A 23,060-nucleotide genomic window follows, 5' to 3' on the forward strand; every position below is an offset into this window, starting at 1 on the left:
CAACTGCCTCATTTAAAACACCGTGGCACAAAGAAAAAGAAAAGAGGTCTTGGACAGGATGCATCTTGTTACTGTAGCTCATTTGGGACTCACTCTCAGTCTTTCTCTCTCTCACTTCCTTCTCTTTCTCCCTCTGCTGGGGAGCAGCCAGCAACAATCACAGACTTACTGAAACTTGGCACATACGTTCATTTTTTCTCTTTGCTCACTCACAGCCTCTTGACTGCCAGCAAGGCACATTGAGAGAGAGAGAAAGTGCTTGGCAGAACAGGTCCACCTTTTTTTTCTTTTTATCCCACCAATGTTGTCTTTCAGAAGGCCCAAACTAATCCTCAGTGCAGTATAACTTTCTTTTTTTCCCAGTCAAAGTTCTAGTGAGGAGAAGTGACTAGATTTCAAAAGCCACGGCTGGGTTGTACTTCATCAGCTTTGTTTTGTCATAGGCTGTGAGTCCCTGTGTGCTGTCACCACAGGAAAAAAAATGGTACTTTACAAAGTTTCCAGTGCATCATTTTTCTTTGCCAGTTTGGTTAATTCTATTTTTCACTTCAGGCTTCCTTGTTTCTTTTGCCCACTCGATTTTCCTTTTTCACAAAGCCCGTGTTCACTTATGTAAAAAGCCCTGAAGTCAAAGAGTCTTTGGGAATTTTGAGGCACCAGTACAAACAGGAAACCATATTTATTATATTACAGTCAGAGTTGATGTTTCATGTAAATTCACCAGCATTGTTTTAAGAATGTATGCTTTAAACTTTAATCAGTTTCAGTTACATTAAATTGAATTTTCTGCCACTGTATGCTTTTGTTTCTGGTTCATTTATAGAATTGAATTACTTGAATGTTATTTGTTGAAGAAAATGTATTGCACTACTTCAGGTGCATGTTGCCCACCATGTTCTCCATTCAGTTTCTATCTTGATAGCTGTAGACAGCTATATGAAGTGTCCAGGGCTTTTTTTGTTATCATCTAATTGCCATGCAAAGACTCAATTTCCATTTTTCTATTTTCTTCTCCTTATCAAATTCAGGGTCATGGAGGGCTGGCGCTAATATCAGCTAACACAGAGAGACAGCCAACCACTCACACACCTACAGCCAATTGGAGTCACTGGTTAACTTAATGTGGATGTGTTTGGACTGTGGGAGAAAGCCAGAGTACCTGGAGAATACCCAAACTGACTCAGGCCCCCAGCCAGCCAGCCAGTGTAATCAAACCCAGGGCCTTCTTGGTGTGAGGTGATGTGCCAACCGCCATGCTGCCCAGGACTAAAATTAATGATGCAATTACAGTAAGACATGAGCTCCAACATATAAGGTAAAAGCCGTTGTGGTGATGTACTCAAAATTAGGGAAATACTTTATAAAGCATTAATTAAACTAAATGTTAAAGCACCACTTAGGTGTGATGGGTAGCAGATGTTGGAGATGCTCATATAAACCAATTTCACACATATATTCAATTAAAAAAAAATTTAATGTGCAAAACAACATAATAATTACTCAACTTTGTGTTGCATAACGGTTTGCTGTAAGTTCTTTGACCAAAATGAGTTTCTTTCATGCTTCTTCATAACACAGACGCTGCTGTTTTACCATTTGCATGACAGGGGGAGAAATGCTGGGAAAATGCAGGGATTTTAAATTACACCTCCACCCCGAGGACTCCAAAATGTTTACTAGAGAGCACCAAAGTGTAGTCAGAAAAGGAAAACACCGTCTGTTGCCAAACTCCCAATGTCCAGTTACTTCAAAAATAGAACATGTGATTGGTCTTGGTGCTCTAACCTTTCCTGCGTCCTGGAAGGAAGGGCTTTACGACCTGCTGAGGTTCAGAGAAGAAACTGTTTTCCTAGAGTCTTTAAGAACAGTTCTCAGCATTGGGCTGTGGCAACACCCTTGTTTAACTTTGTTTGATGCTACCTCCATGCCTTGCAGGCTTAAAGACATTTTAAAAGGCTTGTGTAAGTGTGTGTCTAGGGGTGTGCATGTGTGTTTTTGTTAGGCTGTACACAGTTGTGTTTCCTTCAAGGTCAGAAAAGGTAAGGTCTTAGGTGATTCTTAATTTTACTGCTTTTCAGTCTTTTTCCTGTGCAATTGTGACTATATGTATCTATGTGTGTGTGTGTGTGTGTGTGTGTGTGTGTGTGTGTGTGTGTGTGTGTGTGTGTGTGTGTGTGTGTGTGTGTGTGTGTGTGTGTGTGTGTGTGAGAAAGCAGTCAGGGAACATCATGTACTCAACCTGCATGTGAACAGTACCCAGAGAAAATAAGATAAGCACTGTTGGGCTGCATTGTGTAGCCAACTGTTGTGGTATCCCACACTGCGTCAGTGTTAGATACAAACATGTAAGATTATGGAACAGCTATGCATGGAGAAACCAATCGATGTAACATTTGAATGAATCCCAATTAAAGCCAGCGTATTACACACCTTCTAACTTTTCCAGACCAAAATGTGAAAAATGTGAAATTTCACGAGAACTTACAAAGGCCAATTTTTTTTTCAATTTGGATGCATAAAGATGTTCTTTTGCCTTTTACACACACACACATAGACATATAATACAGAGGACAGCAAAACTGCAAGTTCCCCTTGAATTTCAGACACACCATTTGTTTCTACTGATCTTTCTTTCAAACTTGGCCCTCAGAAGCAGGGTGGGTTCCCACAGTCTCACTTTTCATGCAGAGATTAGAAAGAGACTGGGATTCCCATGCTAATGAAAATAGGGCAGAATGAAAATTTTACCACCCCCCCCAGCCAGCAGCTTGTTTCGCTCAGCCTGAATGGTGTGGAGAGCACAACTCTACCAACGCCTTCATTTCAGCTTCCCTTTATCTACATTACACTGCTAATATCTATATTCTGTTCCTTTACTAACTCGCTGTACCAAAAGATGTTTTTGAATCACAGTGCACCCTGGCTATCGATCATTATACAAGCTATATTACAGTTTAATGTCTACTTAAATTGTATAATTATTATATTGACTGTCTGCGATACTGTGACTCACACTTAAGTGCAGAACCTTGTGTGTGTGAGTGTGTGATGGCAAGTGTTGACAGGCTTCCTTATTATCTAATTAGGCGCCATAGTCATGGTCCAAGCAGATAAGGCACGGAGTGCAAGCCATGGTCACTCCACACACACCCCACCCATCTTCCGGCACACTTATGTAATTCCTATAACTGCTATCTGGAGTAACTAAGATGAGGAATGAAAGAATGAAGAAAATGACAAAGGGAATAAACAAGAATAAAGAGGGAAGAGACACATCAAATAAAACAGGCATCAACAAAGACAGCTGCACAAACTCAAGAATGATTGAAGAAACAACTTTAATGGATGGGTGGTACTGTTTTTAAATTCTTCCTGTTAATAGTCACTATGAAAGGGCATCGATTCCTGTGGTTGCTCTCTGTCTTCCCCAAAATACCTAGGAATATGTTTTTAAATCATATTAATGTGGCGATGCTAAGCTTCCAGGCATTAATTACACATATTTTTTTAAATGAAAACAAAACACTGTCTATATATTTGGTCCTTGGATATTGGATAGTTGGTGATTTATAACTGCAACATCACTGCGATCATGATCTAAGCAAGTCAAAGAACAATTCCAGTGGTTTTACGCAGTAAATCACATCTGGTGACAGCTTACATCACTGACAGGCATTTCATAACTAATGAAGCTTGTGCTGTCATTTTAAAATTGCTTTTTCATTCTTTTCATTTGTGTTACATCAGAATGCTCAGAGCCTGACACAGACTTGAAACTTGCTCAGTATAGTTGATTTCTAAAATTAAAAGACACAGTTCCTTTTTAGACCGTTCTTTAGTCACTGATCTTGATCTGATCTGTCTCAGATGACAGTAGGCGTTACTTATAGATTTCTAATCCAATATCTGGTACATGTTGTATCTACACTCGGTGACACACAGGACAAAGAAGCTTAGCTGGATTTTGCTGTGGTGATGTGTCACCCAGCAGCATAATGCTATGGGTCATCTCAGTGTGCTGCATTCTGCACGTGGATAATGTTATGGGTCACCTTTGCGCCCTCCATTGCCAGGGTGCTTATGTAACCCAACTTGTGAATTATTATTAAGAATGACCGAACTCCCACTAGCCAGTATCAGAAGATCTAGGATCGGCAGGAGCCCAAGGTATAAACACCAATAAGAAGAGACCACACCACAATATACTGTTCACAAATTTGTTATATTTGACCCACAGCAGCTGCAACAATGTAATGAAAAAAACAATAAAATAAAATACAAAATATTTCCCCCAAAATAACAAACTAAATAAAAGTGCGCGCATACAGCTTTCTCTGAGTCAATTATATGAGTGGATAATGTCTGATAACTGATGGATCGTTGGGGCCCGTTCAGTTTGTTTAATGTTTGTCCTACCACACTCCGATGAAGGAAGAAAGTTCGTAGTCCTGCAGGTATCTGAAGCTTCAATGGGAACGAAACTTTGGCTTCAATAAAACCTTGGCAAATCCTTTTCAATTTCGGGTTGGCTCGCCATCCAGTTAACTGGAACTGTGGAATCACTGCTCCTCGATGGGGCTTGCTTCAGACTGGGTCCGTCTGTCGAGTCATCCTTTTACCAGATAACAAAAAAACCTGACCTACAAACAGGTCACAGGTCCATATAGTCACATTCACCGTTGTGAAACAGCCACACTTACTTAAAACATTCAAAAATGAACAATAAGTATTAGTGTAACTCTATATCTTAATTCAGCTAGCTCTGTTGTACAACAAAATTATATCACTGCAGCATCATATCCTCTTAGATGAGCTATAATTTTATCAACCTGACGGCTGACAATGTTCTCAAAAAAAAAACACAGCTTCTATAGTTAACACTGTAGCTGCAGTCAGCAACTCACAGTAGCTCACCAGACTTGTGCATTATAACCAACTCAAAGAACACAACTGAAAATCTGAGAATCGGCGTACAATTGGATTAACTTGTTAAACATAAAACTGATTAGCACCATTTCTTTTGTTTTTTTTTTCTTAAACGTAATATGATTGCAGTCACTAGCCATTTCACACACAGAACACAGTCAAATCCTGCTAGCGTGAGCGCTAGCAGTTAGCTTAGCGGCTAGCGGACTCGCCGTCCAGTTAAGTCTGCCCTTTTTATCCTTAACAAATTAGGTTTTCCCCACTTTTCGTACTCACCGTTGACAGGGTGAAACTCTGAACAACCAAAAACAACTGCAGCAGACTTGCTTTTAACTCCTAGCGATTCGACTTCGGGAACATTAGTTTCTCTGGCACATGGCATTATATGAACAGGAACGAAATGGCAACACAGGAAATCATGTGATCAAGGTCAACAGCAAGGGTCACTGGGAGCTCATTGCTGATTGGCCAAGTTAAATGACAACAGATAATCTTATTGGTCCACATCTTCCTTTAAACATAAAAGAAAAAAGAAATGACTAAATTCTTTACATTATACATGAAAAAAAAAAACTACTTTCCACTGCTCTTTTTTTCTAGCTGGGCTACAACCTCCCCCACTGAACTCATGCACGCCCCGTTGCATGGCAATGGTTGGGTAATTACTGTCTGATGGGTCTGGACAGGGCAATCTAATGGGTGATAACCCTCATCCAAAATGTCTGTAAAAGCCGTGGTTAAACCCTGGAACAGAGATTGCACCACCGCTATAAGTGGATGCCCAAGTTTCACATACTGAAGGCGTTTAGGCGGTTCTCGCTCCCTATTTGATCGTCTAGCAGAACCAGGTTGGTCTTGGCTTCCAATCAGTGTCTGGTCTACTGAGAGCTCTTCAGGAGATTCATCTGTTGGTGACTCATTTGACAATCCCATTTCAGTTCGACCTGCCGCCTCAACATCCGTAGACAGGTTTGGAGCAAGAGAAGATAACCCGGGATTCAAGTCATGACAATCACTTCCAGGTGCAATCCTTTCGGTCTCCATCTCTGCTGGTGGATTTTGGTCATCGCTCACGATTTCTGTGTCATGACAGTGACTCTCAGACACTGGAAGAGTTGCTGAATCTGGACTGTCAACAGGTAAGTTACATAATTGGTCAGTCTGTGGATTGCAGCTTGGATATCGAGCAGTAGAACCTTTAACTGAGGGACAAAATTCTGGAAGTTGTGCATCTTCCCCAGAAGACACTGATAAATAAGGGTGCGTTTCTTGATGAATGGTGACCGTAGGTATCTCAGAACTGGGGGCGTCTCTGAACCAGTAATTGGGGAAAATCTCATCCTCAGCCTCTGAGAATTGATCGGAGTCTGCAACTGGACTGAGACGTGTTGCTGGCCTGCATCTTTGTGTCTGCCCTACCGGCTTGTCACTACTCTCGTTGGGGAGATAGCCACAAGGGAGTAATAGGTCCCTATGCAATGTCCGCAGTGGACCATCTTTCTTCTCAGGTCTCACAGTATACACTGGAAGGGATCCTGCTCTGCTTACGACTATGTAGATGGCTGCCTCCCACTTGTCTGCAATCTTGTTTTTTCCACGAATGCGGACATTTCTGACTAATACTCTGTCCCCTACCTCCAGATCTGAAATAGTCACACGCCTGTCAAATCTGGATTTATTCTTTTCTGCTATCTTGGCAGCATTTCCAGTAGCTACCTTGTAACTCTCTTGTAAGTGGGATTTCAGATTTTGCACGTACTGTGAGTGTGAAATCTGTTGCTCCTCTTTCACCGGCAGCCCAAAAGCCAAATCCACCGGCAGGCGAGGCTGGCGACCGAACATAAGCTCGTACGGTGCAAATCCAGTCACCTCATTCCTGGTGCAATTATAAGCATGAACAAGGGGCTTCACAAAATCACGCCAGTGAGACTTGTCTTTGTTTTGAAGAGTGCCTAGCATGTCCAGCAATGTGCGATTGAACCGCTCCACTGGATTTCCTCTGGGATGGTAGGGAGTAGTTCTAACCTTCTGTATGCCAGCCATCTGACAGAGCTCTTTTATTGTGCGAGACTCAAAATCAGGTCCCTGATCACTGTGCAACTTTTCTGGGAACCCGTAATGCACAATAAAATTGTCCCATAGGCACTTAGCTACTGTGCGAGCCTTTTGATTGCATGTTGGTATAGCAATTGCATACTTAGTAAAGTGATCAGTGATCACAAGGATGTCTTTAGCTCCACTTTTGTCTGGTTCGAGAGAGAGGAAGTCCATACAAACCAGTTCCAGTGGCCTTGTGGTACTGATGTTGACTAACGGTGCAGCTCTGTCAGGCAACGCCTTTCTGCGCACACATCTACCACAGGTCTTTATTTTCCTCTCTACATCCAAGGCCATTCTGGGCCAATAGAATCTGGCCCTAACGAGATCTAATGTGCGCTCAATGCCCATATGACCTATATGGTCATGCAGACTGCTCAAAACAGTCTCTCTGAGCTCTGGGGGCAGTACTAGCTGGTGAGATACCCGAGACCCGAGCTGGCGTCTCCGGTATAAGATGCCATTTATAAGCTGAAACCGACCAACCTCTCGAAGTAGGAGTGGAAGATCTGGAAGTTCACCCCTTAAAGTAGGCGGTGGGCTTACCCCATGCTCAAGTTGGGATATGACATGCCTTAGACATTGGTCAGCTCTCTGTTTATCCATCAACTCAGCCTCAGTCAGTTGAGGAATAACAGGCAATCCTCCAAACTCATCTTCTTGTCCATAGCAGTCAGGCACAGCATCAGAGGACATAGCAAGAGTTTCAACAAGAGTAACACAGCCATCCAAACTCGGATTAACAGAGCTGGCGCTATACACTGACTGTCTTTCACAAATGGCTTTCACAACCGCTTGGTTGGCTTCCTCGAGATTTTCAAGATCAGCGAGATGACCCTGAGTGAACTGGAAAATGCGCTCCCTCTCTTTCTGGGATTTCAGATCATCCACAAGAGCTCCGTGGGGTCTACGGGATAACCCATCCGCATCCCAGTTTTGCTTCCCAGGACGATACAGCAGCTTGAATGTGAACGTAGACAAAGCTGCGAGCCATCTGTAGCTCGTTGCATCAAGTTTTGCAGTCGTCAATATGTACGTCAAGGGATTGCTATCAGTGACAACAGTAAAGTGATTCCCATATAGGTAGTCACTAAACTTTTCTGTTACTGACCACTTAAGCGCCAAAAACTCTAATTTGTGCGCTGGGTATCGAGACTCGCTATGCGACAGCCCTCTGCTTGCATAGGCTATGACACGTAACTGCCCTTCCTGCTCCTGGTACAAGACAGCACCAAGGCCTGTAGTGCTAGCATCAGTGTGGAGCACATAAGGCTTTTGAGGGTCAGCGAACCCTAGGACAGGGGCAGTTGTCAGCTTTTCAATAACTGACTCAAATGCCTGCTGGCAAGCTGATGTCCAACGGTTCCCAAACGGCTCTTTGGGATGGTGATAATGCTCTTGGCTGTCTCTTGATCTACCCCTTTTGGTTGATTGAGGATAGCCCTGAGTCAGATCATTGAGGGGCTTCACAATGCTGGAATAGTCTTTTACGAACCTTCGATAATAGCCAGCGAACCCAAGAAAAGATCGCAATTCCCTGAGGGTCTGAGGAACTGGCCAAGTACGAAGGGCAGAGATTTTCTCTGGATCTGTCTCAACTCCATTTCTGGACACTATGTGTCCCAGGTACCGCACTGAGGTCTGGAAAAACACACACTTTTCAGGTGATAACTTTAATCCAAACTCTCTCAACCGAGTGAGCACCTCCAACAACCTTGTTTCATGTTCTTCCAGGGTCTTTGAGAACACTATCAAGTCGTCGAGGAAAACTAGCACCTCTTTCAAATGCATATCCCCCATGCACTTCTCCATTAATCTTTGGAATGTGCTTGGCGCATTTGTCAGGCCTTGCGGCATGCGGTTAAATTCCCAGAAGCCCAAAGGGCAGACAAAGGCCGTCTTGGGTTTATCCACTTCGTCTACCTCGATTTGATAATATCCAGACTTTAGGTCAAGCACAGAAAACCACTGGGAACCAGAGAGAGCCGCGAAGGTGTCTTCAAGCTTAGGAAGCGTGTAAGCATCCTTTATTGTCTGAAGGTTGAGTTTTCTGTAGTCTATGCACAACCGGACCTGGCCATTCTTTTTACGGACTACCACAATGGGCGAAGAGAAGGGAGACTCGGACTCTCTGATTACACCTGTATCAAGAAGCTCTTGAATGTGCCTACGGACAGCCTCAATGTCTTGAGGGTGTAGCGGACGAGCACGGTGTTTGAAAGGAGCCTCGTCTGAGAGCTTGATGTGGTGAGTCACCTTGTCGGTTCTTCCAAAGTCCAAGTCATGTTGCGCAAATACATCTGGCATGTTGTTAAGGAGTCGTGTGATACGACCCTTCCACTCGGGAGGGATTGGGGACTCTCCAAAGTTGAAGTTACAATTGGCCTCTTGAGTGAGATCTGCCTTTTGCAAGTTAACCACACTCTGCTCCTTTGACAAAATACATTGGTAAGCGCTAATGTCAGCAATTTGACATTTAGCAGGAATGACAATGTCATGTTCAGATTGGTTGGTAATCACAACTGGAAGCCTAAAGGGTCGTTGTTTGGACAGGTCAACCAGACAAGTGTTCACTAGCAGACCACCAGGTAGAGAGGAACTGGAAGGCTGCTCAACAACAACTGATTGTTCATGCTGAAGACCGCTGGCAGTAGAGACACCCTCCAAAACCACTGTGGCCCCTGCTGGGACAACCTGAGAGATTCTGCCCTTCAGTTTTACAACACCATGGTGACTGACGTTAGACTGATTGTGTCTGAGTTCAAGCACCTTAATGACCGCTTTGTAGCCGTGAGGAAATGTCTTGGGATCTCCTGGATTAGCTTTGCAATAAATGTCATACAACACATCAAGTGTATTTGTCCCTATGAGTAAGTAGGACCCTGAGGTAGCTCGAACGTCAGGAACTATGAGAGCTAATGTGGGCACCTCAATAGACATACCAAGAAATTCTTTTGGAAAAGTGACAGTAGTTTCAATGTAGCCCAAATAAGGTACAGCCTGTCCATTCGCCCCTTCAACCTCCAAGAGGTCATAGAGAGGCTTGATGTCCTGCACTGACATGTGTTGTTCATAAAAGGATTGGGGGATAGTAGTCACTTGCGAGCCGGTATCTAGCAGACAACTAAATGTTTTACCTTCAATTATCACTTCAGCAGTGCTCCTGGTACCAATCAGACCCTTTGGAAGCCTGAAGGATTGCTTTTCACTACTGGAGTGCTCTAGATCCACACACTTGCCTGCTTTGCTGACAATCTTTACGTCTGTGGGACGCTGCGCATGTTCTTCAGCCTCTGTCTGTCCCACAACAGAGACTGGATCTAGTTTAAAGGTGAACTGGAGTCGCTGGGACAACTTTGACTTTCCCACGCGTGCTGCCTCCTCTCCAACTGCTTCTTCTTTTCAATAACTAGTGCAGAATTTGCAGGGTTTGTACAAGAAGTGGCAATATGCCCATCTTCCCCACAGTGAAAACAATACCAAGGCCTGGGCCTGCCTGTCTGTTTTACTCCGGCTAATCGATGCACTTCTTGATGTGTGTTGTCCATTTTCGATTTACAGGTTGTCTTTTTAACCGGTTTCTTGTTGGCACGCTCACTTAGCTTTTCCTGTGATGCAAATGAGGCTAGCTGACTCTGCAAGCTAGCTATCTGCTTTTGAAGTTCCTCAATAGCTTTCGGACCACACTGTGGGCTTTCTCTTACGCCTGCACAAACACAGGAACTCTGAGCATGGACAGATACTCGTTTTGATGAACCAATGTGCTTTTTCATCCTATCAACCTTTGCAGCTTGTCTATCTTCTTCGGTACGCAACATTAGCAAGAGCTCTGAAAATGACGGTGGACAGTTTTTCTTGTGTTCAAGTTGCAGACTGGAGAGCAATCCACTATCCCAACACCCCCTACAAAACTGCTTGAGGAGATGTTTGTCTACATCATCAGGTGGAATACCCCCCCTTTTTACTGCTAAATTTAGTGCTAGCTGTAAACGATGGAGGAAAGCTGATGGTTTCTCGCCTGGGTCCTGAAGGGTATTCATGAACTGAGCAAAAAGCTCCTCACCATCCTCTACAGCGCCGAAGGCTGAATCGAGCAACTGCAGATAGGCTACTGGGGGTGCGCTGGGACTCAAGCACTTCACCACATCAACTGCAGGTGGAAGCAAATTCTCTAAAATCTTCCTGGACACCTGCAGATGGGTCATACTGGGGTCACTTAAAAGCAGCTCAATGTGTGAGCGCCAAGTCTCATAGTCTGTCTCATTGTTAGGCCTGGGAGTTTTCCCTGAGAAGGAACGGATGCGCATTGAAGAATGGATCTGTGATCCAATGTCATCCTTCCTTAAAATATGCTCAACAACGACCTTCTGAACTTCAGGGGGATTTACATCACTAATCACTATTGAAGGCTTCTGTACACGCAAGGGTGGAACTGGAGTTGAGACACCTTGGTCACTGCTTACCCTTGAGGGACCTGAAAGCAACTGGGGCTGTGGTATTGGTGTCTCATCAACAATGCTATCATGTAAGACGGAAGGTGCCTCATCTGTATTCTCAGTTGTCTCACAGATTTGTGATATCATCTCTTTCAATACTTCCTCATAGGTTTTGCCACTGAGCTTAGCCAAGCCCTTTAATTCAGCCAAGTATGACTTCGTGACACCTTCACCCACCTTAGCAGTGTAAACACTTGCCAAGGCCCTCACACAGTAAGAGACATTTGGTTCACCCTCTGCAACATACTTGTATGGCATAAGAGGCTCTAAAGCTTCTACAGCTGAGCCACTTGAGTACTCAACAATCAGGTTTTGATGAAACTCTGAGGTAGCATCATCCACTGGCAAAAGGGTTTTAACACCACCATACTTTTTCAAAAACTCTAAAACTTCTTCATCTTTCTCTGATTTCGTGATCCCACTCACAATAACTGCATTGGGAATTTTTACACCTGAGCGCTGGACAAAATCCATGTCAGACACAATTTCTCATTACTGATGTTTAAAAATTCTTAGGCTCCTGGCTGGCTCGCCACTTATGTAACCCAACTTGTGAATTATTATTAAGAATGACCGAACTCCCACTAGCCAGTATCAGAAGATCTAGGATCGGCAGGAGCCCAAGGTATAAACACCAATAAGAAGAGACCACACCACAATATACTGTTCACAAATTTGTTATATTTGACCCACAGCAGCTGCAACAATGTAATGAAAAAAACAATAAAATAAAATACAAAATATTTCCCCCAAAATAACAAACTAAATAAAAGTGCGCGCATACAGCTTTCTCTGAGTCAATTATATGAGTGGATAATGTCTGATAACTGATGGATCGTTGGGGCCCGTTCAGTTTGTTTAATGTTTGTCCTACCACACTCCGATGAAGGAAGAAAGTTCGTAGTCCTGCAGGTATCTGAAGCTTCAATGGGAACGAAACTTTGGCTTCAATAAAACCTTGGCAAATCCTTTTCAATTTCGGGTTGGCTCGCCATCCAGTTAACTGGAACTGTGGAATCACTGCTCCTCGATGGGGCTTGCTTCAGACTGGGTCCGTCTGTCGAGTCATCCTTTTACCAGATAACAAAAAAACCTGACCTACAAACAGGTCACAGGTCCATATAGTCACATTCACCGTTGTGAAACAGCCACACTTACTTAAAACATTCAAAAATGAACAATAAGTATTAGTGTAACTCTATATCTTAATTCAGCTAGCTCTGTTGTACAACAAAATTATATCACTGCAGCATCATATCCTCTTAGATGAGCTATAATTTTATCAACCTGACGGCTGACAATGTTCTCAAAAAAAAAACACAGCTTCTATAGTTAACACTGTAGCTGCAGTCAGCAACTCACAGTAGCTCACCAGACTTGTGCATTATAACCAACTCAAAGAACACAACTGAAAATCTGAGAATCGGCGTACAATTGGATTAACTTGTTAAACATAAAACTGATTAGCACCATTTCTTTTGTTTTTTTTTTCTTAAACGTAATATGATTGCAGTCACTAGCCATTTCACACACAGAACACAGTCAAATCCTGCTAGCGTGAGCGCTAGCAGTTAGCTTAGCGGCTAGCGGACTCGCCGTCCAGTTAAGTCTGCCCTTTTTATCCTTAACAAATTAGGTTTTCCCCACTTTTCGTACTCACCGTTGACAGGGTGAAACTCTGAACAACCAAAAACAACTGCAGCAGACTTGCTTTTAACTCCTAGCGATTCGACTTCGGGAACATTAGTTTCTCTGGCACATGGCATTATATGAACAGGAACGAAATGGCAACACAGGAAATCATGTGATCAAGGTCAACAGCAAGGGTCACTGGGAGCTCATTGCTGATTGGCCAAGTTAAATGACAACAGATAATCTTATTGGTCCACATCTTCCTTTAAACATAAAAGAAAAAAGAAATGACTAAATTCTTTACATTATACATGAAAAAAAAAAACTACTTTCCACTGCTCTTTTTTTCTAGCTGGGCTACATTTGTGTTGTTAGAGTGCCTTGTGTCTCAGTTCTCTGGAAAATCTGAAGCAATCAGTTAGACAGCAGCCTCAGGACACCTGTTTGCAAAATGTTAAAAAGTCTTCAGAAACCCTCACTGACAGGAAGCATATTTATTCACACAAAAACTAAACGCCTTTTATTTATTCCAATATCAGTCTCCAGGTTCTTTGCATTAAGAGAAGCTTTTGCAGCAAGCAAAAGTCAATGAACAGAAAGATATCATAACAAACATCTGATGCACATCCTATGTTTGTATTGTTGCTAAGGACAACTGAATGAAACCACAGCAGTGTTGGTAAAGAAAGGCCCGCGCAGCAGAGGTTGCATCAACCTGTGGTGCAGGGTTTGTCTGTGGATTTCTGAGTTAACAAACACTGATCTCTGAAAGTGTTGGCAATGATGGAATTTATAGCGCGCGTGTGTGTATGCCTGCCTATTTTGGGAATTGCATGCACACTTCACTGTGTGCAGTCTTCACAAGGATTAGCAACTTGATTATCATTTTTAATACAACAGACAGATTAGTCCAGTAATAGAGCATTGTCATGTATTTTATATGGGCAGACACGCACAAACACTTGCAAACAAACCATTCAGTGATGGTTCCAGACGTTCTCTGGCAGAGTACCCAAGGCAGCCTATTCATGTAGTAACAACACAGTAAGGTAGTAGGTCGAGAAGTACATTATAAAGCCATTATTGTCCATTTCTCTCTAACCTGGTCCCTTAGTAAATAAATCACAGGTTTATACATGCCAAATCTATACCAATGTGTGTGAGAAAATCTGCTGGTTTCCAATATTCTATCTCCACCTTATGTTCCCAGAATTGCTTTTTTGCTTCCAAGACACAAGTGGTCAAAGTCTATGTTATAGAGGAAACCCATAAAACGATAGTAAAACAAAGACTGCTCATGTTTTTTTTAAAGTTCCCTATACTTCATTCAATTATTAATAACTTCCTGTAGCTATAGAAAAACAGTGTTACCTCTCCTACGACAGCTGCACTCTGCCTATATCTTATATCCACTAAATGTCAACAGCACTGCTATTCTTAGCTAACCATGTTTTGTCTTAGTCCCAGATCCCTGTCTGACAACCTACTTCAGACTCTTTCTTTTCCTTTAGCTCTCCCTGCCATCACTTCTGTAGCCTGCATTCGCTCGAGATTTGATTGGTGATTGATTTGGTTTGTTGCAAAAGTACAAAAAAAAACCCTAGATTTAGATTTTTTTCAAATGTCATTACCAAATCTTTAATGCGGGTAATACAGGGACAGTTATCTCCAGCAAATGAGCAATGAATCCTTACACACTTCATATCTATCTGTCTACTACACCTTGATGGAATTTCTCTGTAGCAGTGAAAGAAATGTAGAATTAGATTTTAAATACTGTTACAGCAGCTTGTTCCACTCTGATCATGAGGCCTGTTACAGCTTGTAAGTATTTATAAGACAAACATGTGTTCTAGGTTCTAAATTTCCCCCCATTTAATAGTGAACTGGTAAATGGCACTATCTACACCACCACAGAGAAAAGAGAAGAAACACTTTTTTTCTTTACCCCATTCTACATCCTCAACATTGCTAACTCAGCTGTGTGGTTCTACATCACCACAATATTATCTACAGAAAAAAATTAAACACACAGGGTTTAAAATAAGAAGGTATCCTTTTATTGTAAAGCCTGCAGATGAAATTGTATTAAATAATTTGACTTGTCTTGATGTTTAAATGTTATTCAGCACCTCATCCTCTCCTCCCACCTCCCTATGTTGTTTCTATACAGTTATTGTGTCATGTATGTGTATGTCATGGATCTGACATAAACATCACATTTCAATCGTGTCTTTAAAGAAGCACAATAAAAACAGAGCATGGTCCCAGTGCATATTGTTTTCCTTGCAAGACTAAACAACCACTGAGACGAAATGCAGTTTTGGAGTTAAAATGAATGAAAATGTATTTTCATATTCTGCTGAAATGTATAAGAATCGATCCAGTGTTGTGTAGAAAAACAGCAATTTTACAGACTGTGATGGGACCCTTTATTTGGCTGCAGAAGCCTCTCCAGGCATGCCTTGGTTTTGAGGTTATTAAATCTTAGAAGTAAATATAGGCCTGAAATCAAAAAGAAAAAAGTTCTTGTAGCAAAGCTACTTTGTGGTTTGTATGTGAATCACAGACTGGAGCTTTCATGATCAGCAGGGTGTCAGACACAGCTGGATGCCGTCTCCACTCCACATTGTAGGAGGGCTAGGTTAGGTTCAGCAGTCAACTGGACTTAAGCCAACTGCCAGTGTCATCTTAGGCCAAAGTCAGAAACTTATAACAAGGTCAACAGGATGTCTCAAGGATAAACAGAAAAGCGAGAACAGAGAGTAAAACTTATCTTGTAATCTTATCTTCCTGCCTTTTTATGTACAAGCATAAAATCTGTGAACCTCACCTACAACTCTGTCATAAAGACTGATGGTCATTTCAGCCTGACAAAGCAATCACAGTGTTTTCCAACCAGACTGGAAAAGTCCTCTCTTTTTTTCAGTCAACAGGCATGAACAAGAAGATGAAGAATGTCCCATCCCTACACAGTCATGCACCTCCTTGATTCCAAGAAGTTTTTGCTCCTTAAAGCTAAAAGGCTTGAGAAAGTCAGCCTAACTTTGCTCTACCTAATAAAAGCACTTCATAGTCTGTGTCTTCAAATCCGGCCCCCCGTCAGCCCCGTACTTTGGCCACAATCAACTATCTGACACTCTGTGAGTCTTTTGTCCTGCTATTTTTTTCCCTGGACACATTTTTTTCCCTTTTCACCTCCCCCTCTTGTTTTGACGGCTTAACAGCTGACTAGTCACAGACCTGATGTCCTACGATAAACGTTTGTATCATCACTGCAGGCTCTTCACCCCCCTTCACCCTGGCAAGTGGTTTTTAATAGCTGCTAAATACTGACTGACTGGCAGTGCTGAAGGTGTGCGACAGTGCCTTTCTCGTTCCAGCCAACTGTAGCCCACTAAGCCTTAAAATAAATCAGCGCATTTCCTCTCATTTTATCCTGTGGATATCACAGATCCACCTCACCCCCCTTGGGGCTTTCTGGCTCTTCCTCAAACACCAAATAAGACTTGTGACTTAAAATTCTCCTCTCGGGACATTTCCGTAACCCTTAAATCATTTACATAACACGTCTTCTGTCGCCTCCAAGAGATGTCCTGTCGTGCTTCCACGGGCCATGCTGAACATTTTATTCTGTTAACAAGTGACAAATGAGAATGATAGCTGCTGGGCAGAATGACCACCCAGTGTGAGGTCACCGTCTAAACTCGAGCCAGGCTTTAATCAGACACCAGTCCTTCCCAAAGCGAATACTTGAAAAATCCATGAACTTCTGCAAACCTCAGCTCAGCAAGTACTTATTTTCCACCCTAATATACGAATAAATTCTTTACAAATCCTACCATGTGATTTCATGGATTTTTTTTTCACATTCTGTCTCTCACAGTTGAAGTGTACCTCTGGTGCAAATTACTGACCTCTGTCATCATTTTAAGTGGGGGAACTTGCACAATCGGTGGCTGACTAAATACTTTTTTGCCCCACTGTACATGTACGAATGAATCACTGCTTATTTCCTTTTGAATGAAAAAACCTGCAAAGGTTTGAAATCACTGTTTTAATCCTGCGAGGAAGTCTATGAAAGCCACATGATCCATGTCTGTGGTTCTCTCTTGAGAAGGGAAGGGTTTGGGAACAAAGTGTTCAGGCCAAAGAGGGTTCGTCAGACAAACAGTTCAGCTGGCACAGGCAGACATATGGTCGTTCTGGCAAATGGCACAGGTGAACAGTTTGTCTCACAGCCGAAATATGTCAAAAACGTTGGCACTTACATTTACCCCACACCAGGGAAAGTCAGTGCTGCCTGTAACTCAGTCATCTTCTCTTAAAAGAAATCGTTGATCTTTATCTGAAGTGTAGACAACTAAACAGATAAGCAGATTTCAATACTGCAATGCTATATAAATAACAGCACTTATGTTATGTTATTCTAATAAGTTGTATAACTGTGAAAGTGTTGCTTTTTGTATCAGTCTGTCACACAAAGCCAGAAAAAACTCGTGTGTAACACCTTTAACAAACCTCTGCCAGCAGGCATTATTCCAGGTGTGATTCATAAACAATGAATGCTTCAAATCATAATTCATCTGACCTATCAGTGTATTCTAAGGCAATGTTGAAAGTATAATATAGAATAAACACAAACTTCTTTAGAAATGCCGTCATGTGTGGCTGTACTCTTTAAACCAGTGTGTCTCCATCTATCATTATGGCACACCCTCGCTCTCATAAATAAAGAAGTCCCACAGAAAGAGAGCAGGAGCAGAGTCTCCTAAAAAGGTGTCAGAATTAATAAGCATTTACACAGTGGTTATTAAAAACAAAGCGGACGTAGTGGACATTTGCAAAATAGTTTATATTTGATACACATGCTAGTTCAGTCCAAAAGGCAGACACAGTTTGCACAATTCTAACAAACTTGAATATTTGGTGTGGCTACTTTTATTCTTCAATTTCTTTAAGTAATATTCAGGAATACTTTTAAAGGCCATTCAAAGCTTTCTGTTCTCTGTAAAGATGATCCCATATTTTTCATCACTTTAAAAAAAGGCCACAAATTGTCTGTTCTTGCAACAGGCCGACTGTAACGAAGTGCCTAAAGATACATTTTAAAAATAGTTCCTTTTCTAAGTTGTCTGTTATGTACAGACACAACACTGATTCATCCCTTGAGATCCCTTTTTTTATGCCCGAATGATTCATAGCTCATGATTCGCGCTAAATGGTTTAACAAACAAGATGGGGAAAAAATCGCTTAAAATGGCCACGTATAAGGACTTTACTGAAAATAAGCGAAAAAGAGAAACGTTTTGAAACACCTTCAGAAAGCCTCGAGAACTGTTACTCAAGACCAGTTTAAAAATATTATAACAAAGCCTGGCACCTTGGAAGCAAGATACAAAGAAATGAGGGTGACTGAAGACTTTCTGCTCTGCTGCATAATCACTTCATATTACATGACACAGCCTTACCGTTTCTATTTTTTTAGAGCCAACACCTGCAAAATCTGTATATTTCTTGTAAATGTCTAATCGTCACTGCTATCAGATCAGCTGCAGTGTACAGTGAATGGTTTAACTTCTTTTGAACTCCCAGTCTGTACTGTAATCATCACTGGACAAGAACTGCCTTCCAGCATACAAGAAAGAAAAAAAAAAGACAGGCTTATTTCGATACTGTGTGCCAGTCCAGCTTCTGGATAAATTTGATAAAGTACTGATAATGCTTCTTGGCCAGAACACTTTATTGATAAGATAAAACCTACAAGTAATCGCATACGTAACAATAATTACCTTGAATGTGATCACTCCAGCCAACCTTAATTAGGACCGTCATATTACATATATAGTCAAAATGCCAGTTTTTGTGTTTCCCATTTAAATGAAACGAATTGGTTTATTTTCATTTAAAGTTCTACCTCACGTATTTAGTTTGAAAGTTGAAGCTGCAACATTTTCTGTCTTCTTTTCTTCTATTAAATTGCAAAAATTCCAGTTTTAATGGAACTTTGTTTGTTTTTGTTTTTGTTTTTTTAATATAATTGTTGTTTTAAAAAAACAAACAAGAAAGCATTTTCGCAAGTTTTTAAAAAGTAAAAGTCTGCAAGAGTGACTTCAAGAAAGTACAGGAACGCTCACAAGTGGAACCAACCTTTATCAAGATTCCATCTGTGCACCGGTATGTCTCTGACATATACGCCACAAACACATAGCTCACATAACTTAGTGAACATCAATGGTGCCTCTTAAAGTGATAACACGTTCATATTCTTGTAGCTTTCACTGGTAATCCCCATAGATCTACACATTTTATGTATCAGACACCCAGATACACCGTATTTAATCGCATATGGCTGGCTCAGGTTCAGTATTTCCGCAACAGTAAAACTGTAGCTAACTGGAAAGATGGTAGCTGTTAATTTGAGGCTGAAGTCATTTGACAGTAGCTGCCAAACAAACCATCCAACTGGCAGCAACATTGTAACAGGACATTCTCTTCCTTGCAAACAGTGCGGCGTGAGCTGCCAAATGCTGTTTTATAAACACTATTTGGCAGAGACAGTGTAGGAGCGAGGCCAGTTTTAATTGACCTCTAGCAATAAAAGATCATTTTAATTGAATCAATATGACAACAAACTGCTGTTTTAGAATAACCTTGTGTATTTGCGAGGCATTCTTTTTAGATTACATTTTGTTTACCTTTTTTCTCTGGCTTTTTTCCCCTCCACACAGTATTGAGTTGTTTTGAAGTTGAAAGCTTTTTTTCCATTGTGATGAATCTTGCAAGACTTCTTTATAAGAGTTATGTCCTATAAATAATAATTGTCCTCAGTCCTTAACATCACTGTGTTAAAGCTGAAGAGGACGTGCACATATTATTGTCCCAGTTCCAGTAAGTAATCTATTACTGTAAACATGCAGAAGACCCAAGAAACCTAATTACACTACATTTACCACCTCGTTTGATTACTCTAAATGTGTTTCATTTGATTCACTTGATTTAATATGCAGATCAACAGGTGAAATCGCGACTTTGTATTGAATACGCCTTAAGTGAGGTAAAGAAATGAAAATATTCTTAAGTTCAAAGGAAAGATCTTTGAAGTAACCAGATAAGAATGTACCTGTCTGACAGCCAAGCTTACCTGTGAAAGAAGAGCAATATAGACAGCATGGTCTGGTCAATGTTGCTGTTGCAGATCCCCTCATTGAGCAGGAAACAGGGGTCTCTCACAACCGACTCCAGGGAGTCCTGTCTCATGATGTTGTTCAGTTTGTCCGTGTTCAGGTTCTGGTACATCAGCTGGTTGCGGAGCTGGCGGAAGTGATTTACAGTGGGGCTTGTGGGGCTTGCTGGCAGGCCTCCTGTAGTAGAAAGGCCCTGAGCTGGGCTGCTGGATATGGATTCATCACAGCCATTGGCCAGGTCCAGACAGCAACTGCAACAGTCCAGGCCGATGGGCGAGAGGCAGTCGTCATCTGACATCTTGGAGTGCAGCTGGATGAAGAGGGAAGTCGCCCAGGGCAGGTGCAGAAATTTCAGCAGAAAATGACAGAGACTGAGCTTTATAAATAGTAGACAAAGTGAAAGACACAACAGGGGTGTGTTCCTTAGCTCTGACAGAGACACTGGCAGGTAGCCTGGGTCAGTCTAGTGTACCGTCCTGTCTCCACTGCAGGGCCAGGAGGGCTAAATGGCAGGTTGAGCTGCTCCCTGAGAAGTGCACTCACGCTGGGCCACTCTGCCTGCTTCTATCTCTGAGTTCCCCTCCTGTGGCTCTGCTGCATTTAGCCTTTGTTCGGGGCCGACGCTGCTGCAATGTGTTGCTACTGTGGCAGGAAAAAGACTGAACGCACCACACACACATACACACTCACTCACACCAGTTCAGCAGGAGTCCGCTTGAAAGCAAAACCCAGAAGCTGCTTATCAGTTTTTTCTCTGGACTTTTTTTTCTGTGGTTGGCGTGCTTAGAGACAGAGGGAGGGAGTAAGAAGGAAGGGAGGGAGCGATGAAGGCAAACAGGGTGGGGAAAAGCCTGTGATTGGTAAAAAGCATTGCTGGTGATTTATTGGGCCCTCCTCTTTTCTCGTTCAGTTTAGCCATGCGTGCACCAACAGTAAGAAAGGGAAACAGAGAGGGGTGACACCGCAGAGCATGCTTGAGACATGTGCAGTTTCACCGGCTCCACCCTGCCATTATGACAGCCGAAGGACTGGCTGAGTGAGAGAGGCTGCAGGAAGACACACAGAGCAATGATAACATGTGAGAAGACATTGACATTGAATTGCTAAAACTGTGTTATACATGCGTCATTGATTGTGCTGTGTTTATTAGCTTTTATCCACTATACAAGTCTCTGTAAATTAGGTTTCTCAAGCAGTTTCACTAATTTCAGGACTTCCTTGTGGAGAACACACAAAAATAAGGCAGAGAGGACACAGTCCAAATAAAGACAGAGCAAAAATTAGAAACTGCAAATTACTCAGTAAAAGTGTGACTGCAAAATGTGTATATGTTGTCTATATGTTATTCATTGTACGTGTTGTTTGGATGTGACTCACTTCTGCCCTGTGTGAACTGCCTTATGCAACATCGGTCAGCGTGAAAACTAATGGCCAGAATATAAATGCACTATAAAAAAAAAAAAAAAAAAATCACATGAAATACAAAATGCATGCTGCGTTGGAGTTTTTTCTTGCAAAGTGAACAAAAACATTATCTTATCGGGCCTCCCGATGTTTAAATAGCATTTTGTCATTTTCCAGTTCTGTTTCCCAAACAGCTTTGGATTGGGAAAGAGTGTGCTGTGTTCGTCCACGTGATTAATGTTTCACAAGTCCTGGTAAATACCAGGGCAATGTCGTTACAACCAAAACAGACGCTCTGGGAAGATGGTACTGCTGAGGCTCTGACCTCAGCTGCTGACCAACAAGTGCACTGCATGTTGTCTACAGATGGCTAGTCACACAAGAGCACAACAACAAAGATAATTATAAAAAATGCATTTACTCTGAGGCATGCAGACATTTCAGCTACACTAAAAAATGTCAGAGCACCTATTGTTGGGTAGCAGAGGGATCAATTAAGCAGAGAAAATGACTGACTATTGCTTTATTGAGTGTGTAATGATGTCCTCAGGCAGAGGGGTTGCTACTGTTTGGGTGGAGGAAACGCCGGGTTTGAAAACTGATGTGGGTAGAGACTCCCATCTAGTGGAGATCTATAGTATAGTCAGTGATTGTTTTGGTCGGCAATGATTTTAACTGACATTAACTGGAATACCTTTGGAAGAATTTTATAAATTATACTATTCATGATACAATTACAGAATTACACCATTAGATTATATGATATAAACTAAACCTGGGTTTTGAGTTTATGACTTCAGCTGCAGCCATAGTTTATTATCCATTTATAGGCATGGTATCAAACTCTCATGTTAATCTTCTACACTAATTGTCCACATGTCCACTTTGTTCGATTGACCAGTTTTACTGCTCAATAAAATGGAATAATCAGCTGATCACATGGCAACAGCAACAGGTAGGTATATAGACATGGTCATGATCTGCTGAAGTTTAAATCAAGCATCAGAATGAGAAAGCAAGGTGATATGGCAGTTATAATGTGACATGGTTATTGGTTCAAAATGGGTTTTCTGCGTATTTCAGAAACTCCTGATTTAGAAACTATCCAACGTGTGGAACTTCTCTAGGCCTCGCTGGTGCGAGAGGTCAGAGGAAAGTGGCCATACTGTCCATCCCATGATAAAGTGTACCCATGTTCTGATGGGCGTATAAGCAGGATTATGAACTATGTCACAAAATTCAAATTATTTTCTTGAATAAAACAGTTAATACAGTGTAAAACTGTATTAACTTGGCCTCCACACGTTTCAGGCACCTT

General features: G+C 41.9%; 1 protein-coding gene across 1 annotated transcript in view; it reads right to left on the reverse strand.

Moving 5' to 3' along the window:
- Positions 1-21,092, reverse strand: part of tsc22d3 (TSC22 domain family, member 3) — a 41,548-nt gene extending 20,456 nt beyond the window's left edge. Inside the window, exon 1 of the mRNA XM_085362852.1 lies at positions 20,296-21,092. Coding sequence (XP_085218978.1) covers positions 20,296-20,636 — 341 coding nt within the window. The 5' untranslated portion in view covers positions 20,637-21,092. The remainder of the gene's footprint in view (positions 1-20,295) is intronic.
- Between the last annotated feature and the right edge of the window lie 1,968 nt (positions 21,093-23,060).

The sequence above is a fragment of the Diplotaxodon limnothrissa genome, linkage group LG2 (genome assembly GCF_057381915.1).
Source record: "Diplotaxodon limnothrissa isolate DT_005_m linkage group LG2, D_limnothrissa_male_GT1.1, whole genome shotgun sequence".
NCBI lineage: Eukaryota > Metazoa > Chordata > Actinopteri > Cichliformes > Cichlidae > Diplotaxodon > Diplotaxodon limnothrissa.